This window comes from Tinamus guttatus, unplaced genomic scaffold (assembly GCF_059628265.1).
Source record: "Tinamus guttatus ecotype Peru unplaced genomic scaffold, ASM5962826v1 Tinamus_guttatus_pri_ptg000642l, whole genome shotgun sequence".
NCBI classification, from domain to species: domain Eukaryota; kingdom Metazoa; phylum Chordata; class Aves; order Tinamiformes; family Tinamidae; genus Tinamus; species Tinamus guttatus.
In genome coordinates, this window is record NW_028289176.1 from 1 (window position 1) to 24,477 (window position 24,477).

Here is a 24,477-nt window from a genome sequence, read left to right on the forward strand (position 1 = left end):
CCTCCCGCGGGGCTGCGATTGGTCAGATCGCCGGCCCCCCGCGGCCAATCGGCGGCTTTCCCCCCCGCCGCGGCGCGCGCCCCGCTGCCATTGGCCGCTGCGCCACGATTCCGCTCCGCCCCCTGCCTCCCGCGTGGCCAATGGGGGCGGGCGCGCCGCGCCTGCGCGGGGAGGCGGGGCTCGCGCAGGCCCCGCCCCGGAAGCGCGCGCCGGGGCCGCCGCCGCTCCGCGCCGCCGCATCCGGGTCCCCGCGGCGGCCGCCGCCGCGCTGGGGAGGGGGGGGTCACGTGGACAGGGCCGCGCTGACGTCACGGCCGCGCGCGCCCCGTCGCTTGGCAACGGGGAGCGGGGCAGCGCCGGAGCGCCGCGCCGCGTGACGTCACGGCCGCGCCCTGATGTCATCGCGCGAGGGGGGCGCCCGCGCTGACGTCACGCGGGCCGAGGCGCGCGCGCGCCTGCGGGTGGCCCGTTTCATCATGGAGGCCGGTAAGCCGCGGGGGGGGGCGGGCTGCGATGCGGTGACGTCACGCCGGCGCTGTGACGTCACGGCGTGACGCGGCCGCAGGGCTGAAGCTCGGGCTGGGCTCCGTGGCGCTGTCCACGGCCTGCGGCGCCTTCCACCGCTTCGCGGCCGCCGTGGGGCCCCGCGCCCCCTACGACCCCCACCTCGTGGCCGCCGCCGCCCTCTTCGTGGCCGCCAAAGCGACCGGGCGGCCCCTGCGCGCGAGGGACGTCCTCAACGTGGCCCACAGGTAGCGCGGGACCCCCGGGACCCCCGGGAGCCACCGGGATCCACCGGGAACCCCCCGGGATCCACCGGGATCCACCGGGACCGCCCCGAGACCCCCCCGGGAACCCCCCGGACCCCCGAGACCCCCCGGGAACCCCCCGGACCCCCCTGGGACCCCCCCGGGATCCCCCGAGACCCCCCCGAGCCCCCCTGAGACCCCCCCGGGACCCCCCGGGCCCCCCCAGACCCCCCCGGACCCCCAAATCCTCCCACGCCCCCCCCCGCCCCCTCCCAGCACCCTAAATAACCCCTGGGCGCCCCAAGACCCCATCGGGGTCCCCTAAACTCCTCCCCTGCCCCCCCCAGGATCCCCCAAACACCCCTTGGGTTCCCCCAGACCCCCCCTGGGGCACCCCAAATACCCCCTGTGTCCCCAGAGACCCCATTGGGGCCCCCCAGACCCCCCCCACGGCCCCCTTAACCCCCAGGGTCCCCAAATCCCCCTTGCCCCCCCCCGACACCCCCTTATCCCTCCTTGGCCCCCCTGGACACCCCAATCCCCCCCGGGTGACCCCCCCATGTCCCCCCCCCGTGTCCCCCCCCCAGGTGCCTGCACCCCGGGCAGCCCCCCCCCGCGCTGGACGGGGCGTTCTGGGCGCTGCGGGGCAGCCTGGTGCAGTGTGAGCTGCTGCTGCTGCGGGTGCTGCGGTTCCGTGTGGCCGCGCCGCAGCCGCACCGGGTGAGCGGGGGGGGGACGGGGGGACGGGGACACCCCGTGGGGACGGGGACACCCCATGGGGACGGGGACACCCCCGAGATGGGAACAACACCCGGGATGGGAACAACACCCGGGACGGGGACACCCCCCTGGGGACGGGGACACCCCACGGGGTGGGGACAACACCCGGGATGGGAACAACACCCGCGACAGGGACACCCCACCCTGGGGACGGGGACACCGGGACGGGGACATCCCATGGGACGGGGACAACACCCGGGACGGGGACACCCCCCCCAGAATGGAGACACCCCCTCGGATGGGGACATTCTCACCTGGAATGGGGACTCCCATAGGGCCCCATCTATGACCCTGGGGACCCCCTAGAACCCTGGGGACCCCCTGATCACACTGGGGATCCCCATAGGGCCCCTCCATGACCCTGGGGACCCCCTAAAACCCTTGGGACCCCCCCCATGACCCCAGGGACCCCCATAGGGCCCCCCCATGACCCTGGGGACCCCATAGAACCCTTGGGACCCCCCCCCATGACCCCGGGGACCCCCATAGGGCCCCCCCATGACCCTGGGGACCCCCTAGAACCCTTGGGGACACCCCCTATTACCCTGGGGACCCCCCATAGGGCCCCTTGGCCCCCCCCCCGGCCCCGCGCTCCGTGTGTGTCCGTACAGGGGGGGCCGTCCCGTCCCGTCCCCCCCGCGTGTCCCTGACCCCCCCGCCCCCCCCAGTACCTCCTGCACTACCTGGTGGCCCTGGGGCGCTGGGGGCGCCGGGGGGGCGGGGGGCGCCTGGCCGGGGCGGCCTGGGCGCTGCTGCGGGACGGGGCCGCGGGGGGGCTGGGCCTGCGCCACCCCCCCCAGCACCTGGCGGCCGCCGCCCTCCACCTGGCGCTGGCCCTGAGCGCCCGCCCCGCCCCCCCCGGGGCGCCCCCCCGCTGGTGGCAGGTAGGGGGGGGGGGTGATGGGGTAGGGAACAGTATGGGGGTTATGGGGTGTTTGGGGAGGGGTATCGAGAGGGGGGGTCTTTGGGGCCCGGGGTCCCTCAAGGGGGTGTCTTTGGGGCCGGGGGTCACTGAGAGGGTGTTGGGGGTTCCTGAGGGGGGTCCTTGGGGCCGGGGGTCACTGGGGGGGTGTTGGGGGTCGCTGGGGGGGGTGTTGGGGGTTGCTGGGGGTGTTGGGGGTCACTGAGCGGGTGTTGGGGTCACTGGGCGGGTGTTGGGGTCAGTGGGGGCTGTTGGGGGTCGCTGGGTGTGTTGGGGGTTGCTGGGGTCACTGAGGGGGTGTTGGGGTCCCTGGACGTGTTGGGGTCGCTAAGGGGTGTTGGGGTCACTGGGGGCTGTTGGGGGTCGCCGGGGGGTGTTTTGGGGGTCGCTGAGGGGTGTTGGGATCACTGGGGGGGTGTTGGGGTCCCTGGACGTGTTGGGGTCACTGAGGGGTGTTGGGGTCACTGGGGGGGTGTTGGGGTCACTGAGCGGGTGTTGGGGTCACTGGGGGCTGTTGGGGTCCCTGGGGGTGTTTTGGGGGTCGCTGAGGGGTGTTGGGGTCCCTGGGGGTGTTGGGGGTCGCTGGGGGGGGTGTTGGGGGTCACTGAGGGGTGTTGGAGGTCACTGGGGGCTGTTGGGGTCCCTGGGGGTGTTTTGGGGGTCACTGAGGGGTGTTGGGGTCGCTGAGGGGTGTTGGGGTCCCTGGGGGTGTTTTGGGGGTCGCTGAGGGGTGTTTTGGGGGTCCCTGGGGGGCGTGTTGGGGTCACTGGGGGCTGTTGGGGTCCCTGGGGGTGTTTTGGGGGTCGCTGAGGGGTCCCGTCCCGCAGGTGCTGGCCCCGTCGCTGGCCCCGGAGCAGCTGGAGCGGATCGTGCGGGAGCTGCTCGAGCTCTACAGCCTGGACGCCGAGGTGGGGGGCGCCCCCCCCGCGCCGCCCCGGCCAACTGACGCACAGGCGGCGGCTGGGCCAGGGACCCCCCGCGGGGCTGACGGGGGACACCGGGACTGACCGACAGACCGCGGGACGGAGCCCGGGGCCGACTGACGCGCCCTAGAGCCGGTGCTGGGACCCTGGGACTGACTGGAGGACCCTGGGAGCGACTGACGGACCCCAGGGCCGGGTGACAGAGCCCAGGACGGGCTGACAGACCCCAGGACTGACTGACGGAACCCGGCAGCGCCTGACGGGTCCCACCCCCCCAACGAAAGCGACGCTTTTGTAACATGTTTAATAACAGCCCGAGGCCCTGGGGGGGCACACGCGTGTGCGGGGGGGGGGGGTGTCACACACGCGTGTGCGGGGGGGGTGTCACACACGCGTGTGCCCCAGCTCGTGTGAGCCCCCCCCCAATAATAAATAATTACATACCTTAAATGAGAATAAATTAAAATCCGCACCCCTTCCCCATTCCGGTGTCTCCTGCTGCCCCCCCCCCCGTTACCCCAGGCGCCATCGGGGGGGGGGTAATTGGGGGAGTTAATTAACCCCCCCCCCCCCAGCAGATCAACATGGCTTTTGTGTGTCCCCCCCCCACAATGGGCATTTGGGGGGAGCCCCCCGGCACAAACGAGTGTTGGGGGGGGTCATAGAGCATCGCCCCCCCCCCCTCCCGGGGGGCCCCGGCGTCCGGGCGCTCACAGCGCCGTCTCCCGGCTGTGCGGCCGGGCCGCGCGGTTGTTGTTGCGGTTGGGGGGGGCGTCGCTCTCGGCGTCGGTGTCGTCGATCAGGGGGATGTCCCGGGTGTCCCCGAACAGCAGCGCCGGGGGGGGGCCCGGGGCGGCGCCGGGGGGGTCGGGGCGGGGGGCGGCCCCGCCCAGGGGGCTGCGGAAGGCCCTGGCCACCCGCATCTGGGGGGGGGGGGGTCAGCGGGGCCCCGGCGTCCGGGTGCCCCAGAGCCCCCCCCCCCCGAGCCCCCCCCCCCATAACATCCCCCCCCCCCCGGAGGACCCGGGTGCCCCCCATTTACACCCCCCCCCCCCCGGAATCCCAGCATGGAGGTGCCCCCCCTCCCCCCCCACAAGGGGCCCAGGCATCCGGCCCTCCCCCCCCCAACAAAAGAAAAGGGGAGGGGCCAAGGAGGAGAGGGGAGGGGCAAGGGGGTTATGGGGGGGGTCAGGGAAGGTGCCCCCCCCCCAGAGGAGCAGAGCTGGGGGGGGATCCTGAGGTGGAAGGGGGGGATTGGGGGGAGTTTTGGGGGGTCCTGGAGAGGTTGGGGGGCCCTAGAGGGGCCCTGGGGGGTCCCTAGAGGGGTCATGGGGGAGGTTGGGGGTCCCTGGGAGACATTGGGGGGGCCCTGGGGGGGGGTCTGTGCGGGGGGGGGCCCTACGGGGACTCACGGGCGGGGGGGCCGGGAGGAGCCGGGGCCGGAACCACCCCCGGAGCCGCCCCGGGCGGCCTGTGGGGCAGAGAGGGGTGAAACCGGGGGGCAAAAACACCTGGGGGGGCAAAAACACCCGGGGGGGGAAATGGGGGGGCAAAAACACCTGGGGGGGGAAATGGGGGGGCAAAAACACAGGGGGCGAAAAGGCAGGAGGGAAAACGCGGGGGTGAAAACGTGGGGGCTCCGGGTGGAAAAACGGGGAGTCTGGGGCAAAATTCTGGGGTTTGGGGCAGAAAAAAGGGGGCTCCGGGTGAAACCGGGGGGTGGGAGGGGCCTGGGGGTGTCCAAAGGGTCAGGGGTGAAAGGTCAAGGCCGTCAGGGAGACCCCCCCCCCCCGCATCAGAGGTCAAAGGTCGGGGGGGCTACTCTAAGGTCAAACCTGGGGTCACGTGTTCAGAAGGTCAGAGGTGAAAGGTCGGGGGGTCAGAGAGACTCATGGGGTCAAGGGTGAAGGGTCAGGGCAATCTCTAGGGTCAGAGGTGAAGGGTCAGGGGGATCCCCAGGCTCAAGGGTAAAGGGGGGGTGCCCAGGGTCAGGGGTCAAGGGTGAAGGGTCAGAGATAGAGGATTGGGGTGAAGGGTCAGGGGTGAAGGGTCACGGGGCTCTCCAAGGTCAACCTCTGGGGTGGGGGGATCCCCCAGGTCAAAGGTGAAGGGTCAGAGGAACCTCTAGGGTTGGGGGTGAAGGGTCGGGGGGATCCCCGGGGTCAGGGGTGAAGGGAGGAGATGCCCAGGGTCAGAGGTCAGGGGCTCCCCGGGGTCAGAGGTCAGGGGATCCCCGGGGTCAGAGGTCAGAGGTTGGGGCGGGGTCCCCAGGGCCAGGGGGATCCCCAGGGTCAGAGGTCAGGGGCTCCCCGGGGTCAGAGGTCAGAGTCTCCCCAGGTCAGAGGTCAGAGGTCAGGGGTCGGGTCGCGCCCCACCTGTGTCTGCACGCGGCTCAGGCCCCGCCCCCACAGCACCTGCCCCCTCCGCAGCTCCCGCTCCGCCAGGGCCGGCCCGGGGGGCGCCGGGGGGGCCGCCCCCCCCGACGGGCAGCGCAGCCGCCCGGCCGGGACCCCGGCCATGACCTGGGGGGACCGTCAGCCGCCAATGGGACGGGGACGTCCCCGACCCGGCCCCGTGTCCCCTGACCCAGCCCCGCGTCCCCCGACCTGGCCCTGTGTCCCCAACCCGGCTCCGTGTCCCCGACCCAGCCCTGTGTCCCCAACCCGGCCCCGCGTCCCCGACCCAGCCCCGCGTCCCCAACCCGGCCCCACGTCCCCGACCCGGCTCCGTGTCCCCAACCCGGCCCCGCGTCCCCTGACTTGGGGGGGTGGCCCCTAAGGGCCATGACCTGGGGGGACCCGTCAGCCGCCGGTGGGACGGGGACGTCCCCGACCCGGCCCCGCGTCCCCAACCCGGCCCCGCGTCCCCGACCCGGCCCCGTGTCCCCAACCCGGCCCCGTGTCCCCAACCCAGCCCCGCGTCCCCGACTTGGGGGGGTGGCCCCTATGGAGGGGAATGAGGTGGGAGGTGGTTCTGGGATGGGGGGGGGCAATGTCCTCATTATGGGGGGTTTTGGGGTGCCCATACATGGGGGCCCCTGGTTTGGGGCGAAGGGAGGAGTTTGGGGTCCCCGACATGGGACGGGGGGGGTACCCGGACGCCGGGGCCCCCAACCTGGGGCAGGGGGGAGTTTGGGGTCCCGGGCATGGGGCGGGGGGTACCCGGACGCCGGGGCCCCCCCACGCACCTGCCCCCACAGGAGCTCGCCGACCCCCACGAAGAGGCACCAGAGCCACTGGTCAGCGCTGAGGGGGGAGCAGCTGAAGGGCTTCCCCCCAAACTGCACGATGGCGATCTGGGGGGGGGACAGCGTTGGGGGGGGGCCGTCCCCAGCCCCCCCCGCCCCACGTCACCCCCCGCGCCCCCCACCTGCACGGCGAAGGTGCCCAGGACGATGGCGCAGAACACGGGGTTGCCCAGGATGCCCTCGAAGACGTTGCGCTCGCCGTGCACCTTGCGCGCGTTGATCTCGTTGCAGAGCTGCATGAGCACGAAGGCGTTGAAGATGATGGTGTAGTGCTCCGAGGGCGGCGCGTGCAGCGGCGCCGCGCGCCCGCTGTCGATGTCGAACAGCCGCTCCCCTGCGGGGGGACGCGCGTCAGCCGGGGGACAGCCCTGGGGACAGGGTCACGGGGCCGGCGCGCTGGGGGCCCCGGGTGTCCCTGTCGGCCCTGGGCGTCCTCACGGGTCCCAGGTGTCCGCATTGGCCCCAGATGTCCCCAGTGGCCCCCAGAATCCCCGCGTTGGTCCCAGGTGTCCGCACTGGCCCCAGGTTGTCCCCGTTGGCCCCAGGTGTCCCCACTGGCCCCAAGTGTCCCCAGAGTCCCCTCCTTGTCCCCGTTGGCCTCAGGTGTCCCTGCTGGCCCCAGATGTCCACACTGGCCCCAGGTGTCCCCACTGGCCCCAGGCGTTCCCAGAGTCCCCACATTGTCCCCGCTGGCTCCAGATGTCCCCAGAGTCCCTGTGCTGGCCCCAGGTGTCCCCACTGGCCCCAGGTGTCCCCACTGGCCCTGGGCGTCCTCACTGGCCCCAGGCATTCCCCAGAGTCCCCACATTGTCCCCGCTGGCCCCAGGTGTTCCCAGAGTCTCCATGTTGTCCCCGCTGGCCCCAGATGTCCCCGCTGGCCCCAGGTGTCCCCAGAGTCCCCTCTTTGTCCCCATTGGACCCAGGTGTCCCCACTGGCCCCAGGTGTCCCCACCAGCCCCAGGCGTCCCCAGAGTCCCCAGGTTGTCCCCGCTGGCCCCAGATGTCCCTGCTGGCCCCAGGTGTCCCCAGAGCCCCCACGTGGTCCCCGCTGGCCCCAGGTGTCCCCAGAGTCCCCGTGTTGTCCCTGCTGGTCCCAGGTGTCCCCAGGGTCCCCGCGCGGTCCCCACTGCCCCCCGTGTCCCCAGGGTCCCCGCGTGGTCCCCGTTGTCCCCAGATGTCCCCGCTGCCCCCCGTGTCCCCGCGCGGTCCCCGCACCCCCGAAGAGCAGGCCGAAGATGACGACGAGCTGGTAGGCGGCGTGGCCGGCGATGTTCTTGAGCATGGTGCGCGAGACGAGCGGGCGCTGGCGCCCGTAGGGCTGCCGCAGCAGCAGCGCCTCCGTGGGCGGCTCCGTGGCCAGCGCCAGCGACGCCAGCGTGTCCATGATGAGGTTCACCCAGAGCATCTGCACGGCCTTGAGCGGCGAGTCCTGCGCGGCAGCTCCGCTCGCGCCTCCGCGCGCCGCCGCGGCCGGACCCCGTCCGTCCCGTGCACCCATCCGGCCGCCCCGTCCATCCCGTCCGTCCCATCCATCCTGTCTGCCCCATCCCGTCCATCCCATCTGGCCGCCCCGTCCATCCCATCCATCCCATCCGGCCACCCCATCCATCCCTTCCATCCCGTCCGTCCCATCCACCCCGTCCATCCAGCCACCCCCATCCACCCCGTTCAGCTACTCCATCCGTCCCATCCGTCCCATCTGTCCCATCCATCCCATCTGTCCCATCCAGCCATCCCATCCCTTCCATCCGCCCCATCCATCCCTTCCAGCCACCCCGTCCATCTCTCTATCCATCCGCCCCATCCGGCTCTCCATCCACCCACCTCATCCATCCATCGGCCCCATCCACCCCTCCATCCATCCCTCTGCACCCACCCCTCCTCCCGTCCTTCCTCGCCCTCCTCCTCCTCCTCGGCCGCACCTGGGTGATGCAGGCGCCCGTGAAGGCCACCACGACGGCCACCACGTTGACGGTGAGCTGGAACTGCAGGAACTTGGCGATGCTGTCGTAGACGTTGCGGCCCCACATGACGGCCTTGACGATGCTCGAGAAGTTGTCGTCCGTGAGGATGATGTCGGACGCCTCCTTGGCCACGTCCGTGCCCGCGATGCCCTGGGGGGGACAGGGGGGCACCGTGACACGGGGGGCCCTGGGGGCACAAAGAGGGGGTGCTCAGGGGACCTGTCGGGGGGACAAGGGGGGACAGGGCAGCCCCCAAAACAGGGGACCCCGGGATGGGGATGGAGGCAACTTGGGGGTCCCCCCAAATGGGGACGGAGGCCCCCAAGGTGGGGCCGGGGGCGTCTCAGGGGGGGTCTCCAAGGGGGGATCCCCGTTTTTGGGGCCGGGTACCATGGCGAAGCCGACGTCGGCCTTCTTGAGCGCGGGGCCGTCGTTGGTGCCGTCCCCGGTGACGGCCACCACCTGCCGCTGCTCCCCGAGGGTGCTGTCGATGATGCCTGGGGACAGGGGGGGCGCTGGGGACCCCGAACGCCCCCTGACCCCCGCGGGCCCCAGAGCCCCCCGAACACCCCCCAATGTCCCCCAAATGTCCCTGCACCTGCTCGAGACCTCCCCGTGCCCCAAACACCCCCACGCACCTCCCAAATGCCCCCTAAATGCCCCCTCACAACCCAATTCCCCCTGCACGCCCTAAATACTCCCCTGCACCCGCCACGGGCCCCCTAAGTACCCCCTGAACGCCCCCCAAATACCCCCCTGCACCCCCTAAATGCCCCCTGCACCCCCCGAACACCCCCTGCACCCCCTAAATGCCCCCTGCATGCCCTAAATACTCCCCTGCACCCCCCCAAGGGCCCCTAAATACCCCCTGAACGCCCCCTGAACACCCTCCTGCACCCCATAAACGCCCCCTGCGCCCCCTAAACGCCCCCTGCCCCGCCTAAATGCCCCCTGCACCCCCTAAATGCCCCCTGCATGCCCTAAATACTCCCCTGCACCCCCCAAGGGTCCCTAAATACCCCACAAACGCCCCCCGAACACCCTCCTGCGCCCCCTAAACGCCCCCTGCACCCCATAAACGCCCCCCGGTGCCCCCTAACCGCCCCCCGGCCCCACCTTTGACCAGCGTGTGCTTGTCGGCGGGGGACGAGCGCGCCAGCACGCGCAGCCGGGGCCAAACCTTGTCCAGCCGCTCCTGCTCCACCTGGGGGGCGCAGGTGACCCCCCGGCCGGGGCTGCCCCCGGCTCCCGCTGCGCCCCCGGCCCCGCGTCCTGCCCCTCCATCCCCACGTCCCGCCACTCCGGCCCCGTGTCCCGCCGCTCCGTCCCCATGTCCTGCCGCTCCGTCCCCACGTCCCGCCGCTCCGGCCCCACGTCCCCCTGCTCCGTCCCCACGTCCCACCGCTCCAGCCCTGCGTCCCGCCGCTCCAGCCCCACGTCCCCCTGCGCCCCCAGCCCCACGTCCTGCCGCTCCGGCCCCACGTCCCGTCGCTCCGGCCCCACGTCCTGCCGCTCCAGCCCTGCAGCCCCCCCGGGGCCTGTCCGCGTCCCCTCCCCAGTCCTGCCTGGGCCATCCCAGCGCTCATCCTAGGATCAGATCCTGTTCATCCTTATCCCTGCGGATGCCCCAGCTGCCGCCTCCCGCTCCAGTGTCTCCCAGTGCCCCAGCCCGGCTGCGCCCTCCCCTCTCGGTGTCCCCAGTGTCCCCAGTGTCCCCCACGTCACAGCCCCGCTGTCCCCACTGTCCCCCGTGTCCCCCATGCCCCAGCCCCGCTGTCCCCGCTGTCCCCGCTGTCCCCGTGTCCCCGCTGTCCCCACTGTCCCCGCGTCCCCATGTCCCCGCGCCCCAGCCCCGCTGTCCCCGCTGTCCCCGCTGTCCCCGCGTCCCCGCTGTCCCTGCTGTCCCCGCTGTCCCCGTGTCCCCGCTGTCCCCGGTGTCCCCGGCGTCCCCGGTGTCCCCGCGTCCCCGCTGTCCCCGTGCCGCAGCCCCGCTGTCCCCGCTGTCCCCGCTGTCCCCGCTGTCCCCGTGTCCCCGGTGTCCCCACTGTCCCCGCTGTCCCCGCTATCCCCGCTGTCCCCGCTGTCCCCGTGTCCCCGCTGTCCCTGCTGTCCCCGCTGTCCCGGGTGTCCCCGCTGTCCCCACGCCCCAGCCCCGCTGTCCCCGTGTCCCCGCTGTCCCCGCTGTCCCTGCTGTCCCCACTGTCCCCGCGTCCCCGCGCCCACCTCGCCCTTCTCGTTGCGGATGCGCCGGTTGAACTCCCGGCCCTCCAGGCACAGCCAGTCCTCGCCGGCGGGCAGGATGCCGCACTTGGCCGCGATGGCGCGCGCCGTGTTCAGGTTGTCCCCGGTCACCATGCGCACCGTGATGCCGGCGCGCTGGCACTTGCGGATGGCCTCGGGCACCTGCGCCCCGGGGTCCCCCCGCAATGTGCCCAGTGTCCCCAAATCTCTTCAACACACCCCGGGGGTCCCCCATGTCCCCAACGGCCCCCATGTCCCTCCCACCTGCTCCCAATGTGCCCCTTGTCCCCATGTCCCCCACATGCCCTGAGTCCCCATGCCCTCCATGTCCCAAACGTCGCCCTTATCTCCCCAACGTCCCCTGTGTCCCCCATGTCCCCCACATCTCCCCGTGTCCCCTGTGTCCCCCGTCTCCCTACAGGTGCCCCGTGTCCCTCGTGTCCCCCATATCTCCCCGTGTCCCCCCGTGCCCCCCATCTCCCTGCAGGTGCCCTGTGGCCCCCCAATCTCCCCGTGTCCCCCCTATCCCCCCGTGCCCCCCATGTCCTCCCTATCTCCCTGTGTCCCCCATGTCCCCCCCATCTCCCCGTGTCCCCCCTATCTCCCCGTGTCCCTCATGTCCCCCCTATCTCCCCGTGTCCCCCATGTCCCCCCTATCTCCCCGTGTCCCCCCTATCTCCCTGTGCCCCCCGTGTCCCCCCTATCTCTCCGTGTCCCCCATGTCCCCCCCATCTCCCCGTGTCCCCCATGTCCCCCCTATCTCCCCGTGTCCCCCCTATCTCCCCATGTCCCCTCTATCCCCCCGTGTCCCCCCGTCCCCCCGCGCACCTCGGGCCGCACGGGGTCCTCGATGCCCACCACGGCGATGCAGGTGAGCTCTCCCACCACGGCGGCCTCGTCGTCCCAGGGCGGCTCGGGCGCGGGCGGGAAGTCGCGGAAGGCCAGGACGAGCGTGCGCAGCCCGGCGGCCGCCATGGGCTCCACCACGGAGCGCGCCACGGCCTCGCGCTCGGCCGGGCCCAGCGCGCGCGCCTCCCCGCCGCCCCCCAGGATGGAGCAGCACCTGCGGGGGACGGGACACGGGGATGGCCGGGGGACACGCGGGCTGCCTGCGCGGGAGGGGGCGGCCCGGGAGGGGCCCAAGGGTGCTGGGGGACCCAATGGGTGTTGGGGAGTCCCATAAAGTCCCTGTGGGTGCTGGGGGGGCTTGATGGGTGCTGGGGGCTCCCGTAAGGTGCCCATGGGTGCTGGGGAACCCTATGGGTGCTGGGGGGGCCTCATAAGGTCCCTGTGGGCACTGGGGGGGGGCTTGATGGGTGTTGGGGAGCCCCATAAGGTGCCCGTGGGTGTTGGGGAACCCTATGGGTGCTGGGGGCTCCCATAAGGTCCCCGTGGGTGCTGGGGGGCCCTAAGGGTGCTGGGGCCTCCCGTAAGGTACCCATGGGAGAGGGGGGGGCCCTATGGGTGCTGGGGAACCCCATAAGGACCCCGTGGGCGGTGGGGGGCCCTAAGGGTGATGGGGGTCCCTATGGGTGCTGGGGAGCCCCATAAGGTGCCCGTGGGGGCTAGGGGGCCCTATGGGGAGTCCTATAAGGCCCTTGGAGACCCTTCTCTAGGGGTTCCCATCCCCATAGTGTCCCCAGGGGTCTCCTAAGGGCAGTTTTGGGGAGCTGAGATCACCCGCACCCACCCAGGAGGCTTTTGGAGCCCTTTTTTGGGGGGTTCCCCAAGTGCCCCCAACTCTGTGGTGTCCCCAGGGGTCTCCTGAGGGCAGTTTCAGGATGCAGAGCCCCATCCTCAGTGCCCAGGAGGCCCGTGGAGCCCCTTCCCTCGGGGGGGGTCCATCCCCAGGGGGGTCCTAGGGGCAGTTTTGAGGTGAGCCCCATCCCCAGGATGCCCGCGCGCCCCTTCCCTCGGGGTCCCCGTCCCCAGGGGGGTCCTAGGGGCAGTTTTGGGGTGAGCCCCATCCCCAGGATGCCCGCGCGCCCCTTCCCTTGGGGTCTCCGTCCCCAGGGGGGTCCTAGGGGCAGTTTTGGGGTGAGCCCCATCCCCAGGACGCCCGCGCGCCCCTTCCCTTGGGGTCTCCGTCCCCAGGGGGGTCCTAGGGGCAGTTTTGGGGTGAGCCCCATCCCCAAGAGGCCCCTGGAGCCCCTTCCCTCGGGCTCCCCGTCCCCAGGAGGGTCCTAGGGGCAGTTCTGGGGTGAGCCCCATCCCCAGGACGCCCGTGCGCCCCTTCCCTTGGGCTCCCCGTCCCCAGGGGGGTCCTAGGGGCAGTTTTGGGGTGAGCCCCGTCCCCAGGACGCCCGCGCGCCCCTTCCCTCGGGCTCCCCGTCCCCAGGAGGGTCCTAGGGGCAGTTTTGGGGTGAGTCCCATCCCCAGGACGCCCGCGCGCCCCTTCCCTTGGGCTCCCCATCCGCAGGGGGGTCCTAGGGGCAGTTTTGGGGTGAGCCCCATCCCCAGGACGCCCGCGCGCCCCTTCCCTTGGGCTCCCCATCCGCAGGGGGGTCCTAGGGGCAGTTTTGGGGTGAGCCCCATCCCCAGGACGCCCGCGCGCCCCTTCCCTCGGGGTCCCCGTCCCCGCGGGTCCCCCCGCGCCCCGGGAGCAGACTCACTTGCGCAGCAGGATCTCAGAGGCGCCCTTGCTGTAGAGGCGGAAGCCGCCGGCGGGCAGGCGCGTCACGGTGCTCATGGACTTGCGCACCGAGTTGAAGGTGTAGACCTTGTGCAGCCGCTCCTCGGGCACCTGCGCCCGCACGGCCTCGTAGTCGCGCCGCAGCGCCAGCACCAGCCCCAGCAGCGCGCACTCCGTCTTGTTGCCCACCTGCCGCGGGAGCCCCCCGGCCGCCTCGGGGGGCTGAGGGGACGGGGAGCTCGAGGGGGGCTCGAGACGCCCCCAGCGCCCGCGCCGGGGGCTCCAGCCCACCCAGAGGGGCGGGAGGGAGCCCCAAAGGGGCTCGAGGGGCTCCCAAGGGGCTTCAGGGGCTCCCAAGGGGCTTGAGGGGCACCCACGGGGTCTCAAGGGCCAACCAAGGGGCTTGAGAGCCACCCAAAGGGGCTCCCAAGGGGCTCAAGAGCCACCCAAAGGGGCTCGAGGGGCTCCCAAAGGGGCTCAAGGGCCACCCAAAGGGGCTCAAGGGTCACCCAGAGGGGCTCGAGGGGCTCCCAAGGGGCTCCCAAGGGGCTCGAGCGTCACCCACAGGGGCTTGAGGGGCTCCCAAGGGGCTCGAGGGGCACCCAAAGGGGCTCAAGGGTCACCCAGAGGGGCTCAAGGGGCTCCCAAGGGGCTCCCAAGGGGCTCAAGAGCCACCCAAAGGGGCTCAAGGGCTTCCCAAAGGGGCTCGAGGGCCACCCAGAGGGGCTCGAGGGGCTCCCAAGAGGCTCGAGGGGCTCCCAAGGGGGCCCGAGAGACACCCAGAGGGGCTCAAGGGCCAACCAAGGGGCTCGAGGGACACCCAAAGGGGCTCAAGGGGCTCCCAAGAGGCTCGAGGGGCTCCCAAGGGGGCCTGAGAGACACCCAAAGGGGCTCCTGATGGGTCTGCAGGGATCCCAGCCTCCCCAAGGGGTCTCAAGGGCCACCCAGAGGGGCACAAGGGGCTCCCAAGGGGTCTCCAGGGCCCCTTGAAGGGTCTCAACTCCCCCAAGGGGTCTCAAGGGCCTCTTCAAGGATACCGGGGGTCTCAAGGGCCACCTCGAGGGTCTCAAGCCCATCCAAACATCTCTGAAGGGTCTCGGGGGCCTTGGGGAAGATCTTGAGGGGACCCTCGAGCCGTATAAAGGTGCTTTCAGGGGCCACCTCGAGGGTCTCAAGCCCATCCAAACGTCTCTGAAGGGTCTTGGAGAAGATCTCGAGGGGTCTTAAGGGGCCCTTGAGGCGTCTCCAGGTCCCTGCAGGGCCACCCGCCCGCGCAGGGGTCCCCAGGGCCATCTCCCCGCTCCACCCGCGGGTGCCCACCAGGATCTTGGTGGTGTAGGCGCTGTTGATGGCGATGGCCTGGACGAGCAGGTCGAGCGTGCGGGGGGCGATGCTGGCGGGCTCGGGCGGCGCGCGGAAGTGCGTGTCGCCCACGAAGGCCTGCACCACCGTCATGCGGTTGGTGGTGAGCGTGCCCGTCTTGTCGGAGCAGATGGCCGTGGCGTTGCCCATGGTCTCGCAGGCGTCCAGGTGCCGCACCAGGTTGTTGTCCCGCATCATTTTCTGGGATCGGCGGGGAGGGGACGGGGAGGCCACGGGAGCGGGGGAGACAGGGGGGCGGGGGACGAGATGAGCTCGGAGGGTGGAGGGAGGAAGAGCCGGGGGAGGAAGAGCTGCGGGGAGGGGGGAGCTTGTAGGAGGGAGCGAAGGGCACCGGGAGGCGGAGGACGGAGAGGTGGATCCAGGGGAGCAAGAGCTCGGAGGAAGGGTGGGAAAAGAGCCGGGCGGGTGGTCAAGGGACGGAGGAGCAGGGGGGCCAGGCGGGCTCGGCGGGACGGACGCGCTGAGGGATGGAGGAGCGGAGGAGACGGACAACCCTGGAGGACGGGAAGAGGCTGGAGGAGCAGACAGACGGACGGGGAGACGGAGGAGCGGACGGACGGACAGAGGAGCCCAGGGAAGGGGCTGATGGAGGGAGGGACGAGCTCGGATGGAGGGAGGGATGGGACGATGAGCTCGGAGCACAGCGGGCGGCCGGGGACGGACACCAGGACGGGGCCGGGCGGCCACTGACCTTGACGGAGTAGGCAAGGGAGATGGTGACGGCCAGCGGGAGCCCCTCGGGGACGGCCACCACGAGGACGGTGACGCCGATGATGAAGAACTTGACCCAGTACTGCACGTAGACGGGGGTGCACTCGGCCAGCCAGGCCCGGCCCTGCACCACGAAGGTGTCGATGACGAAGTAGAGCACGAGGATGATGACGGTCACCGCCGACATGAGCAGCCCTGCCGCACAGCGGGTCCTCAGGCACCCGGAGCCCGGGAGCCCCCTCGGCCGCGCGGGATCCTGAAGGGATCCGGGGATCCCCCCCGAAGGTCCCAGGCGCCCGGGGGGTTTGGGGAACTGAGGTCCCTCCCGCGCCCGCGGCGAGGGGCCCCGGCGTCCGGGGCGCACCTGCCTTGCCGATCTGCACGGCCAGCTTGGTGAGCTTGCCCTGCAGCACCGACTTCTCCTTGCGCGCGCCGCCGCTCCGCTTGCGCTCACGCTCCTCCGCGTCGCCGCCCTCGGCGCTCTTCAGCGGCTGCATCTCCACGGCCACCGCCCCGTCCTGCTGCTTGGCTGCAGACACCGTGTCGGAGGGCCCAGGCGTCCGGGCGGGCCCCCGCTGCCCCCGCGCCGCCCCGGGGCCCAGGCGTCCGGGGTACCTTTGCTCTGCATGGCGTCCACGGCCCCGTCCTGCGCTTTCCCTGCGGCACGAGGAGGGACGGCGGCGACATTAGACAGGACGGAACGCGACGGGGGAGGATGGGGACCCCCCACCCCGTTATCCGCCCGTCCGGAGTCACTCCGGCTCCCAGAACCCGCCTAGGTTCCCTGGCAACCTCCGATCTGCCTCGGGTCAGCGTAGAGGAGGAGGAGGAGGCAAGGCGGGAGGAAGGTCTGGGCTCCAGCCAGTCACTCCGGATCAAGGCCATCCAAGTCGGGAAAACAGGCTAAAGTCAGAGACAACGCGGAGTTGCTCCGGATTGGGATGAGACTCAAAGAGGTGGTTGAAACCCAACCAAGATCAATCCGGAATCAACGTGGAGTCGCTCCGGAGTGGGGCAAGAGCCCAATGAGTGGTTGAAACCCGACCGAGATCAATCCGGAATCAACGTGGAGTTGCTCCGGAGTGGGACAAGACCCCAGTGAGTGGTTGAAACCCGACCGAGATCAATCCGGAATCAACGTGGAGTCACTCCAGAGTGGGACAAGACCCCAGTGAGTGGTTGAAACCCGACCGAGATCAATCCGGAATCAACGTGGAGTCGCTCCGGAGTGGGACAAGACCCCAGTGAGTGGCTGAAGCCCAACCGAGATCAATCCGGAGCCAATCCAGACTCGCCCAAGGTCTCATTTCCACCCTGGGTTGGGGAGGATCCGGCCTGGGCGGATCCTGGAGCTGCTCCGGGACGGAGGAAGCTCTTGGCTCCATCCAGAGTCGCTCCGGCTCGGCCACACGAGGGGACGGAGCCGAAAGGCCACACGTGCCAGGGACAGAGGGACGACGTGGGGACGGACGGGGGACATCGGACCCACCCTTCTTGTCCTTCTTGTCCTCCTCCTCGCCGCCGGCGCCCAGCAGGGTGAAGATGATGCCGGTCTGCGAGTTGACGCCCACGGCCGTCACCACCATCCTCCCCGAGCCCTCCATGACGTGGGTGCCTGCGCGGCGGGGACGGAGCGCGCGGTCACGGACGGGGGTGGCCGCGGGGCCGCCCGGACGCCGGGGCCCGCCGCCTCACCCGAGAGCAGCATGGGGTCCTTGTCGACCGCCTTGCGCACGTGGTCGGACTCGCCCGTCAAGGCGCTCTCGTCGATCTTGAGGTCGTTGCCCTGGATGAGGATCCCGTCCGCCGGGAGCAGGTCGCCTGCGGGCCGGGCGGGCGGCGTCACCGCCGGGGGCTCCCCGGGGACGGGGACGCGGCGGCGGCAGCGGCGGCACTCACCGTACTTGACCTGGGCCACGTCGCCCACCACGAGCTCGGCCACGGGCACCTGCAGCTGGCGGCCGTGGCGCACGACGGAGAAGCGCTGCTCCTGCTCGATGCGGCTCTGCAGCCCCCGGAACTGGCGCTCCTTGCTCCAGTCGTTGAAGGCGGTGACGAGGACGACGCAGGCCACCGAGAGCAGGATGGCGGCGCCCTCGATCCAGCCGGCCTCCGCCTCGCCCTCGTCCTCCGCGCCCCCCGACACGGGGCCGCAGGCTGCGGGGACCACGCGGGGACAACGTCGGCCCCGGGGGACGGAGCCGCGCGGGACGGGCCAGCGGGGACACCAAGGACACGGGAGGACGGGGACACGGAGGTGGGATGCAGAGGACATGGGGACGGGACACGAGGGAGGGACAGGGACATCGGGGCGTGGACACATGGGTTGTGTCCCCATCCTTCAGGCTCGTCTCAAGGGACACGGTGGGATGGGGACAGGGGAAGGGAACAAGCCTGAGGGTCGGGGACACTGCAGACACGGCAGGATGGGGGCGCAGGGGACAGGCCAGACGATGGGGACACCGAGGACACGGCGCGACGGGGACGCTGGGGAGAGAGGGGCAGCCCCGGGGTCCCCCCCGCGCCCCCCGGCGTCCCCCCACCTTCGGCGTCACCGCTGGGGGGGGTGTAGAAGGAGAGCCCCAGGGAGACGACGGCGGCCACCTCGAGGATGATGAGGGTGACGTCCTGCAGCGCCTCCCACACCAGCTCCGCGAAGCTCTTGGGCCGCTTCGGGGGGATCCAGTTCTGGCCGAAGACCTGGCGGCGCCGCTCCAGCTCCGCCGGCCCCTCCGCCAGCCCTGCGCGGCGGGAGGCGCCCGGACGCCTGGGTCCCCCCTGCCCCGCGCGCCCGGACGCCCGGGCCCCTGCGGCGGGGTCCCTGGGATGGGGGTGCTTAGGGAGCCCCAAAGTGGGACAGAGACGTCCCCGGGGGTGACCCCGCTTGGACACCGGGGTCCCCGGGGGACACTGGGGCCCTGGGGGTGTCCCCACGCAGATGCTGGGGCCCATAGAGGACACTGAGGTCCCTGAAGGCATCCCCATCCAGTCACCAGGGCCCCTGGGTGGCACACAGAGGTCCCTGGGGACGTCCCCAATGGATTTTGGGGTCCCTGAGGGTCACAGAGGTCCCTGGGTGGCCCTGCCCTGTCCTTGGGTGGCACGCAGAGGTCCCTGGGGACGTCCCCAACTGGATTTTGGGGTCCCTGAGGGTCACAGAGGTCCCTGGGTGGCCCTGCCCTGTCACCAGGGTCCCTGGGTGGCACGCAGAGGTCCCTGGGGACGTCCCCAACTGGATTTTGGGGTCCCTGGGTGGCACACAGAGGTCCCTGGGTGGCCCTGCTCTGTCCCTGGGTGGCACGCAGAGGTCCCTGGGGACGTCCCTGTCCCCTGTGCCGTTACCAGGCTCCCCGGGGATGTCCCCGCCCTGGGGACAAGGACGCCCCGTCCCGTCCCGGCGGGTACCTTCGGTGGGGGAGGTCCGGAGGCGGCGGCAGAGCCCGTGCACGTCCCCGTAGTCCTCGCGCAGCCTGAGCAGGGCCTCGGCGCCGCGCAGCTCCATGAGCGCCCGCAGCTCCCGCACGGAGCAGCCGAACCCCCGCGCCCCGGCGGCCCCCGCGCTGTTGGCCACGTCCCCCATGGCGGCGCCGGCCTGCGGGGACGGGGACACGGGGACACGGCTGAGGGACGTGGGATGAGGGCTGGGGACACAGGGGCTGAGGGTGTGGGGCTGGCAATGGGGACACGGCTTGGGGACGGCGCTGAGGATGTGGGGCTGGCAATGGGGACATAGGACACGGCTTGGGGACAGTGCTGAGGATGTAGGGCTGGCAATGGGGACACGGGACACGGCTTGGGGACAGCACTGGGGATGTGGGGCTGGCAGCGGGGACATGGGACACGGCTTGGGGACAGTGCTGAGGATGTAGGGCTGGCAATGGGGACACAGGACACGGCTTGGGGACAGCGCTGAGGATGTAGGGCTGGCAATGGGGACATAGGACACGGCTTGGGGACAGTGCTGAGGATGTAGGGCTGGCAATGGGGACATAGGACACGGCTTGGGGACGGCGCTGGGGATGTGGGGCTGGCAATGGGGACACGGGACACGGCTTGGGGACAGTGCTAGGGACTTGGGGTTGGTAACGGGGACGCAGGGCACGGCTTGGGGACAACACAGGGGACACAGGGACAGCACTGGAGACACGAGGCACAGCTCGGAGGTGGCGCTGGGCACGTGGGGCAGCCGGTGGGGACATGGGACACGGCTTGGGGACGGCGCTGGGACGCAGACCCACCCTGGGGACACCATTGCAGATGTGGGGCACAACCAGGGACAAGGAGGTGGCGGCTGGGACATGGGACACAGGACACGGGACATGGTTTGGGGACGGGGCTGGGACACAGACCCCCCCGGCTGGGACACGGGACATGGGACACGGCTTGGGGACAGCGCTGGGGCGCAGACCCCCCCCCGATTGGGACACGGGACACGGCCTGGGGACGGTGCTGGGATGCAGACCCCCCCCCGGCTGGGACATGGGACACGGGACACGGCTTGGGGACGGCGCTGGGACACAGACCCCCCCCGGCTGGGACACGGGACACGGCTTGGGGACACCACGGGGCGCCGCGGGGGGTCTCACCTGCTCAGCGGTGACGGTGGCGGTGACGGTGGTGGCGGTGCTGGCGCCCGGGGGGGGTCATGCCGGGGGACCCCCCCTCGCAGGTCACGCACCCCCGTGGGGGGGCCAGGCCATGGGGGGGGGTCAGGGGCTGCCGCCCCCCGAGCCCGGGCCACACCTGGGGGGGCACCGAGGTCCCCCAGTGCCACCAGGGACCCCCCGGCGCCCCCAGTCACTGCCGGGGACCTCAGGAACCCCCCGTGGATCCCGGTTACCTCGGAAATCCCTGGCTCTCCGAGCGCTCCCGGTCGTTCCCAGTCACCTCGGACATCCCCAGCTCCCTCACTGCTCCCGGCCCCCTCAGCCATTCCCGGTCCCCTCAGCCATTCCCGGTCTCCTCACACATTCCTGGTCTCCTCACACATTCCCGGTCATTCCCGGTCTCACCCATTCCCGGTCTCCTCACACATTCCCGATTATTCCCGGTCTCCTCACACATTCCCGATCCCCTCACACATTCCCGGTCTCCTCACACATTCCCGGTCATTCCCAGTCTCCTCACCCATTCCCGGTCGCTCCCGGTCTCCTCACCCATTCCCGGTCTCCTCACCCATTCCCGGTCATTCCCGGTCTCCTCACACATTCCCGGTCTCCTCACACATTCCCGATTATTCCCGGTCTCCTCACACATTCCCGGTCTCCTCACCCATTCCCGGTCGCTCCCGGTCTCCTCACCCATTCCCGGTCTCCTCACACATTCCCGGTCTCCTCACCCATTCCCGGTCATTCCCAGTCTCCTCACACATTCCCGGTCTCCTCACCCACTCCCGGTCTCCTCACCCATTCCCGGTCATTCCCGGTCTCCTCACACATTCCCGATCCCCTCACACATTCCCGATTATTCCCGGTCTCCTCACACATTCCCGGTCGCTCCCGATCCCCTCACACATTCCCGATTATTCCTGGTCTCCTCACACATTCCCGGTCATTCCTGGTCTCCTCACACATTCCCGGTCATTCCCGGTCTCCTCACACATTCCCGATCACTCCCGGTCTCCTCACACATTCCCGGTCCCCTCACACATTCCCGGTCATTCCCGGTCTCCTCACACATTCCCGATTATTCCCGGTCTCCTCACACATTCCCGGTCATTCCCGGTCTCCTCACACTCTCCTGCCGCTACCTCAGCGCCCCGCCCCGCCTGTCCATCACCCCGCGGCAGCCAATAAGCAGCGGGGGGCGGGGTCTCGGCAGCGCGGCCCCGCCCCCGGCCCTGCGGCGGGCGGGCGAGGACTGCGCCAAAGGGGGGGGACCCCAAATCCCGGCTTTGCACCCCAAAAACAGCCCCCTAAGCCGTGCATTGCGCCCCAAAACCCCGCTCCGCATCCTCAAAACTGTGCACTGCCCCCCAAAACCCTGCCCTGCACACGGCAAACCATGCATTGGCCCCAAAATGTGAGCATTGCACCCCAAAACCTTGCATGGTGAGCTGACAACCACACATTGCCCCCAAATGTGAGCATTGCACCCCAAAACCTTGCCCGTCGCGTTGCAAACCAAGCATTGCCCCCATCAACATGTGCAATGCGCCCCAAAATCTTGCATGGTGCACTGCCAACCGTACACTGCACTTAAAATGTGCGCATTGTACCCCAAAATCTTCCACAGGAGGCTCCTAACCATGCCCTGCACCCCGATTTAGTGCAGTGCGCCCCAAAACCCACATGGCACCTTCCCAGCAATGCGTTTCACCCTTTAACGTGTGCATTGCACCCCAAAATGTTGCCTGGCATTCCCCAAGCCATGCATGGCTCCCAAAAGGTGACCATTGCACCCCAAAATCTTGCATAGAGCACCAAAACCCACGCTTCGCACCCAAAATGTTTGAATTGCGCCCCAAAATCCTGCCTAGAGCACTGAAAACCATGCACTGCACCCTAAACATGCAGATTTTACCCCCAAATGTTGCCTGGCACATTGCAAATCCTGCAGTGCACCCAAAACACGTGTATTGACCCCGAAAAGCTGGCCCAGCACGCTGCAAACGATGCAACCCGGCGCACTGGATCCCCGAGCCTCGCGCTGCATGGGGCAAAGCGGGCATTGCACCCCAAATATGGGCATTGCACCCCAAAACCCTGCGCTGCAATGTGGGAAAGCATACATTGCACCCAAAACACGTGTATTGCACCCCAAAACCTCACACTGCAATGTGGGAGCCGTGCATTGCACCCCAAATATGGGCATTGCACCCCAAAACCCTGCGCTGCAATGTGGGAGCCGTGCATTGCACCCAAAATATGGGCATTGCACCCCAAAATCTTGCACCGCAATGTGGGGAACCGTGCATTGCACCCAAAATACGCGCATTGCACCCCAAAACCTTGCACCACAATGTGGGAAGCCGTGCATTGCACCCCAAATATGTGCATTGCACCCCAAAACCCTGCGCTGCCATGTGGGAGCCGCGCACTGCACCCAAACCACGCGGATTGCACCCCAAATCGCCGGGCTGCGCGGCGCCGAGCGGCCTCGTCCCCGTTCACTCGCGTCCCCAAAATCGCGCGGATTGTCCCCAGGGCGCCCGTGCAAGGACACGCGCGTGCCCGGCGCTCCTCCCCCCGCGGCGCACACGCGTGTGCAAGGGCGTGCGAGGGGCGCGCGGGGGGGTCCTCAATGCAACCCCCCCATTGCACCCCCAGCCGTGCAATGCCCCCCCCCCGCAAAACACCCCCCCTTGCAGCAATGCAACGGCCCCCCCTTTGCAAACCCCCCCCAGCAATGCACTGACCCCCCCGCTCCAAACCGCGGCCCCATCCCCCCCCCATGCAATGCCCCCCCCCATGCACCACTGTGCAATGCAAGAGCCGCCCCCCCATGCACCCCCCCCCCCCCGCCGAAATGCAGCTCTATCCGCATTGCAACCCCCCCCCCCGAGATGCAGGAGCCTCCTGCAATGCAATAAGCGGCCCGGTGCCCCCCCCGCAATGCAACGACCCCCCCATTTTGCAATGCACCGAGTGCCCCCCCCGCAATAAACCCTCATTTTGCAACGCGCCCCCCCCCCGTTACGCTCCGTTCCCCCCCCCCCAATGCAAAAACGTCCCCACCTGCAACAGGGTCAGTGCGACCCCCCCAACCCCAATATAGGCGGGGGGGCGCGAACACCCCCCGTTTACAACGTGTCCCCCCCCCCGCGGTTGCGGACGCCCCCCCGCTCGGTCCCGCCCCCCCCGGTCCCGGTCCCGGTACCGGCCCATGGGTCCCGGCTCTGCGGCGGTGCCCGAGGCGCGGCGCGGTTCGGGCCGGGGGGAGAGAGGGGGGGAGCGCGAGGGGCGGGGCCTGGCGGGCAGCGGGGGCGGGGCCTCGCTGGAGCCACGCCTCCCTCACCGCCGTGTCCCCGCCCATCTCGGGGGGGGCGCGTGCGCGGCTCTGCGCGGCTCCGTGTCCCCGCGTGTCCCCCCCGTGTCCCTTGTGTCACCCCACGTCCTTTGTGTGTCCCCATGGCCCTGGAGTGTCCCCTGTCCCCATTTGTGCTCCCTGCACGTCCCCATGTCCACGGCATGTCCCTTCATGTCCCATGAGTGTCCCCCATGTCCCTTCCATGCGTCCCCATGACGTGTCCCCATGGCCCTGGAGTGTCCCCTGTCCCCATTGGTCCCTTGTGTGCTCCCTGCATGTCACCATGCCCATGGCATGTCCCTTCACATCCCATGAGTGTCCCCCATGTCCTTCCCATGTGTCCCCACGCTCATGGAGTGTCCCCATGGCCCTTGCATGTCCCCTGTCCCCATTTGTGCTCCCTGCACGTCTCCATGCCCACGGCATGTCCCTTCATGTCCCATGAGTGTCTCTCATGTCCCTTCCACGTGTCCCCACGCCCATGGTGTGTCCCCATGGCCCTGGAGTGTCCCCATGGCCCTGCAGTGTCCCGCCACATGCCCGTGTCCCCCGTGTCCCCCGTGCCGTGTCCCCCGTCCCCCCCGTGTGGCCATCACGTGTCCGCCGCGTGTCGCCGCATGTCCCCGCGTCTCCAGCCGGTCCCTTTATTGAACCTGCCGCCATTGCACAAAGATTTTTACAACGCGGAAAATCCCGGAACGGTTAAAAAGCCCCAAACGGCCCCAAAGCAGCGGCCGGGGGGGGGGGGGGAATCCTCCCCTTTGGGGCCAAAAAGGAGCAAAATGGTAGAAGGGGGGGACAATTGGACATACCCCCCCGCCCAGCGGGGACGGGGCGCCCGTGTCCTCCCGTGTCCCCTGCACCCGCGGGTGCCCCTGTCACCCTCTCCCCACGTCCCGTGCACCCATGGGTGCCCATCCCATGTCCCATAAACACCTGTAGGTGTCCGTGTCCTCG

At 70.2% G+C, this 24,477-nt stretch overlaps 2 protein-coding genes across 2 annotated transcripts; one reads left to right on the plus strand and one right to left on the minus strand.

Annotated features, from left to right (window-relative positions):
* Positions 1 to 380: 380 nt before the first annotated feature.
* CCNQ (cyclin Q) lies at positions 381 to 3,458 on the plus strand. The gene is made up of 5 exons (XM_088535688.1): positions 381 to 486; positions 566 to 752; positions 1,337 to 1,469; positions 2,198 to 2,413; positions 3,279 to 3,458. The coding sequence occupies exons 1-5, from the start codon at positions 396 to 398 to the stop codon at positions 3,456 to 3,458; spliced, it is 807 nt and encodes a 268-aa protein (XP_088391814.1). The 5' UTR covers positions 381 to 395.
* Positions 3,459 to 4,772: 1,314 nt separating this feature from the next.
* LOC148592097 (plasma membrane calcium-transporting ATPase 3-like) lies at positions 4,773 to 19,132 on the minus strand. The gene is made up of 19 exons (XM_088535683.1): positions 18,958 to 19,132; positions 18,096 to 18,293; positions 17,452 to 17,709; positions 17,248 to 17,373; positions 17,042 to 17,167; positions 16,168 to 16,209; positions 15,917 to 16,081; positions 15,533 to 15,747; positions 14,779 to 15,021; positions 13,439 to 13,680; positions 11,655 to 11,889; positions 10,809 to 10,988; positions 9,702 to 9,789; positions 8,976 to 9,082; positions 8,544 to 8,735; positions 7,837 to 8,050; positions 6,744 to 6,955; positions 6,536 to 6,669; positions 4,773 to 4,845 (listed from the first exon to the last, which is right to left on the minus strand). The coding sequence occupies exons 1-19, from the start codon at positions 19,130 to 19,132 to the stop codon at positions 4,773 to 4,775; spliced, it is 3,225 nt and encodes a 1,074-aa protein (XP_088391809.1).
* Positions 19,133 to 24,477: the final 5,345 nt, after the last annotated feature.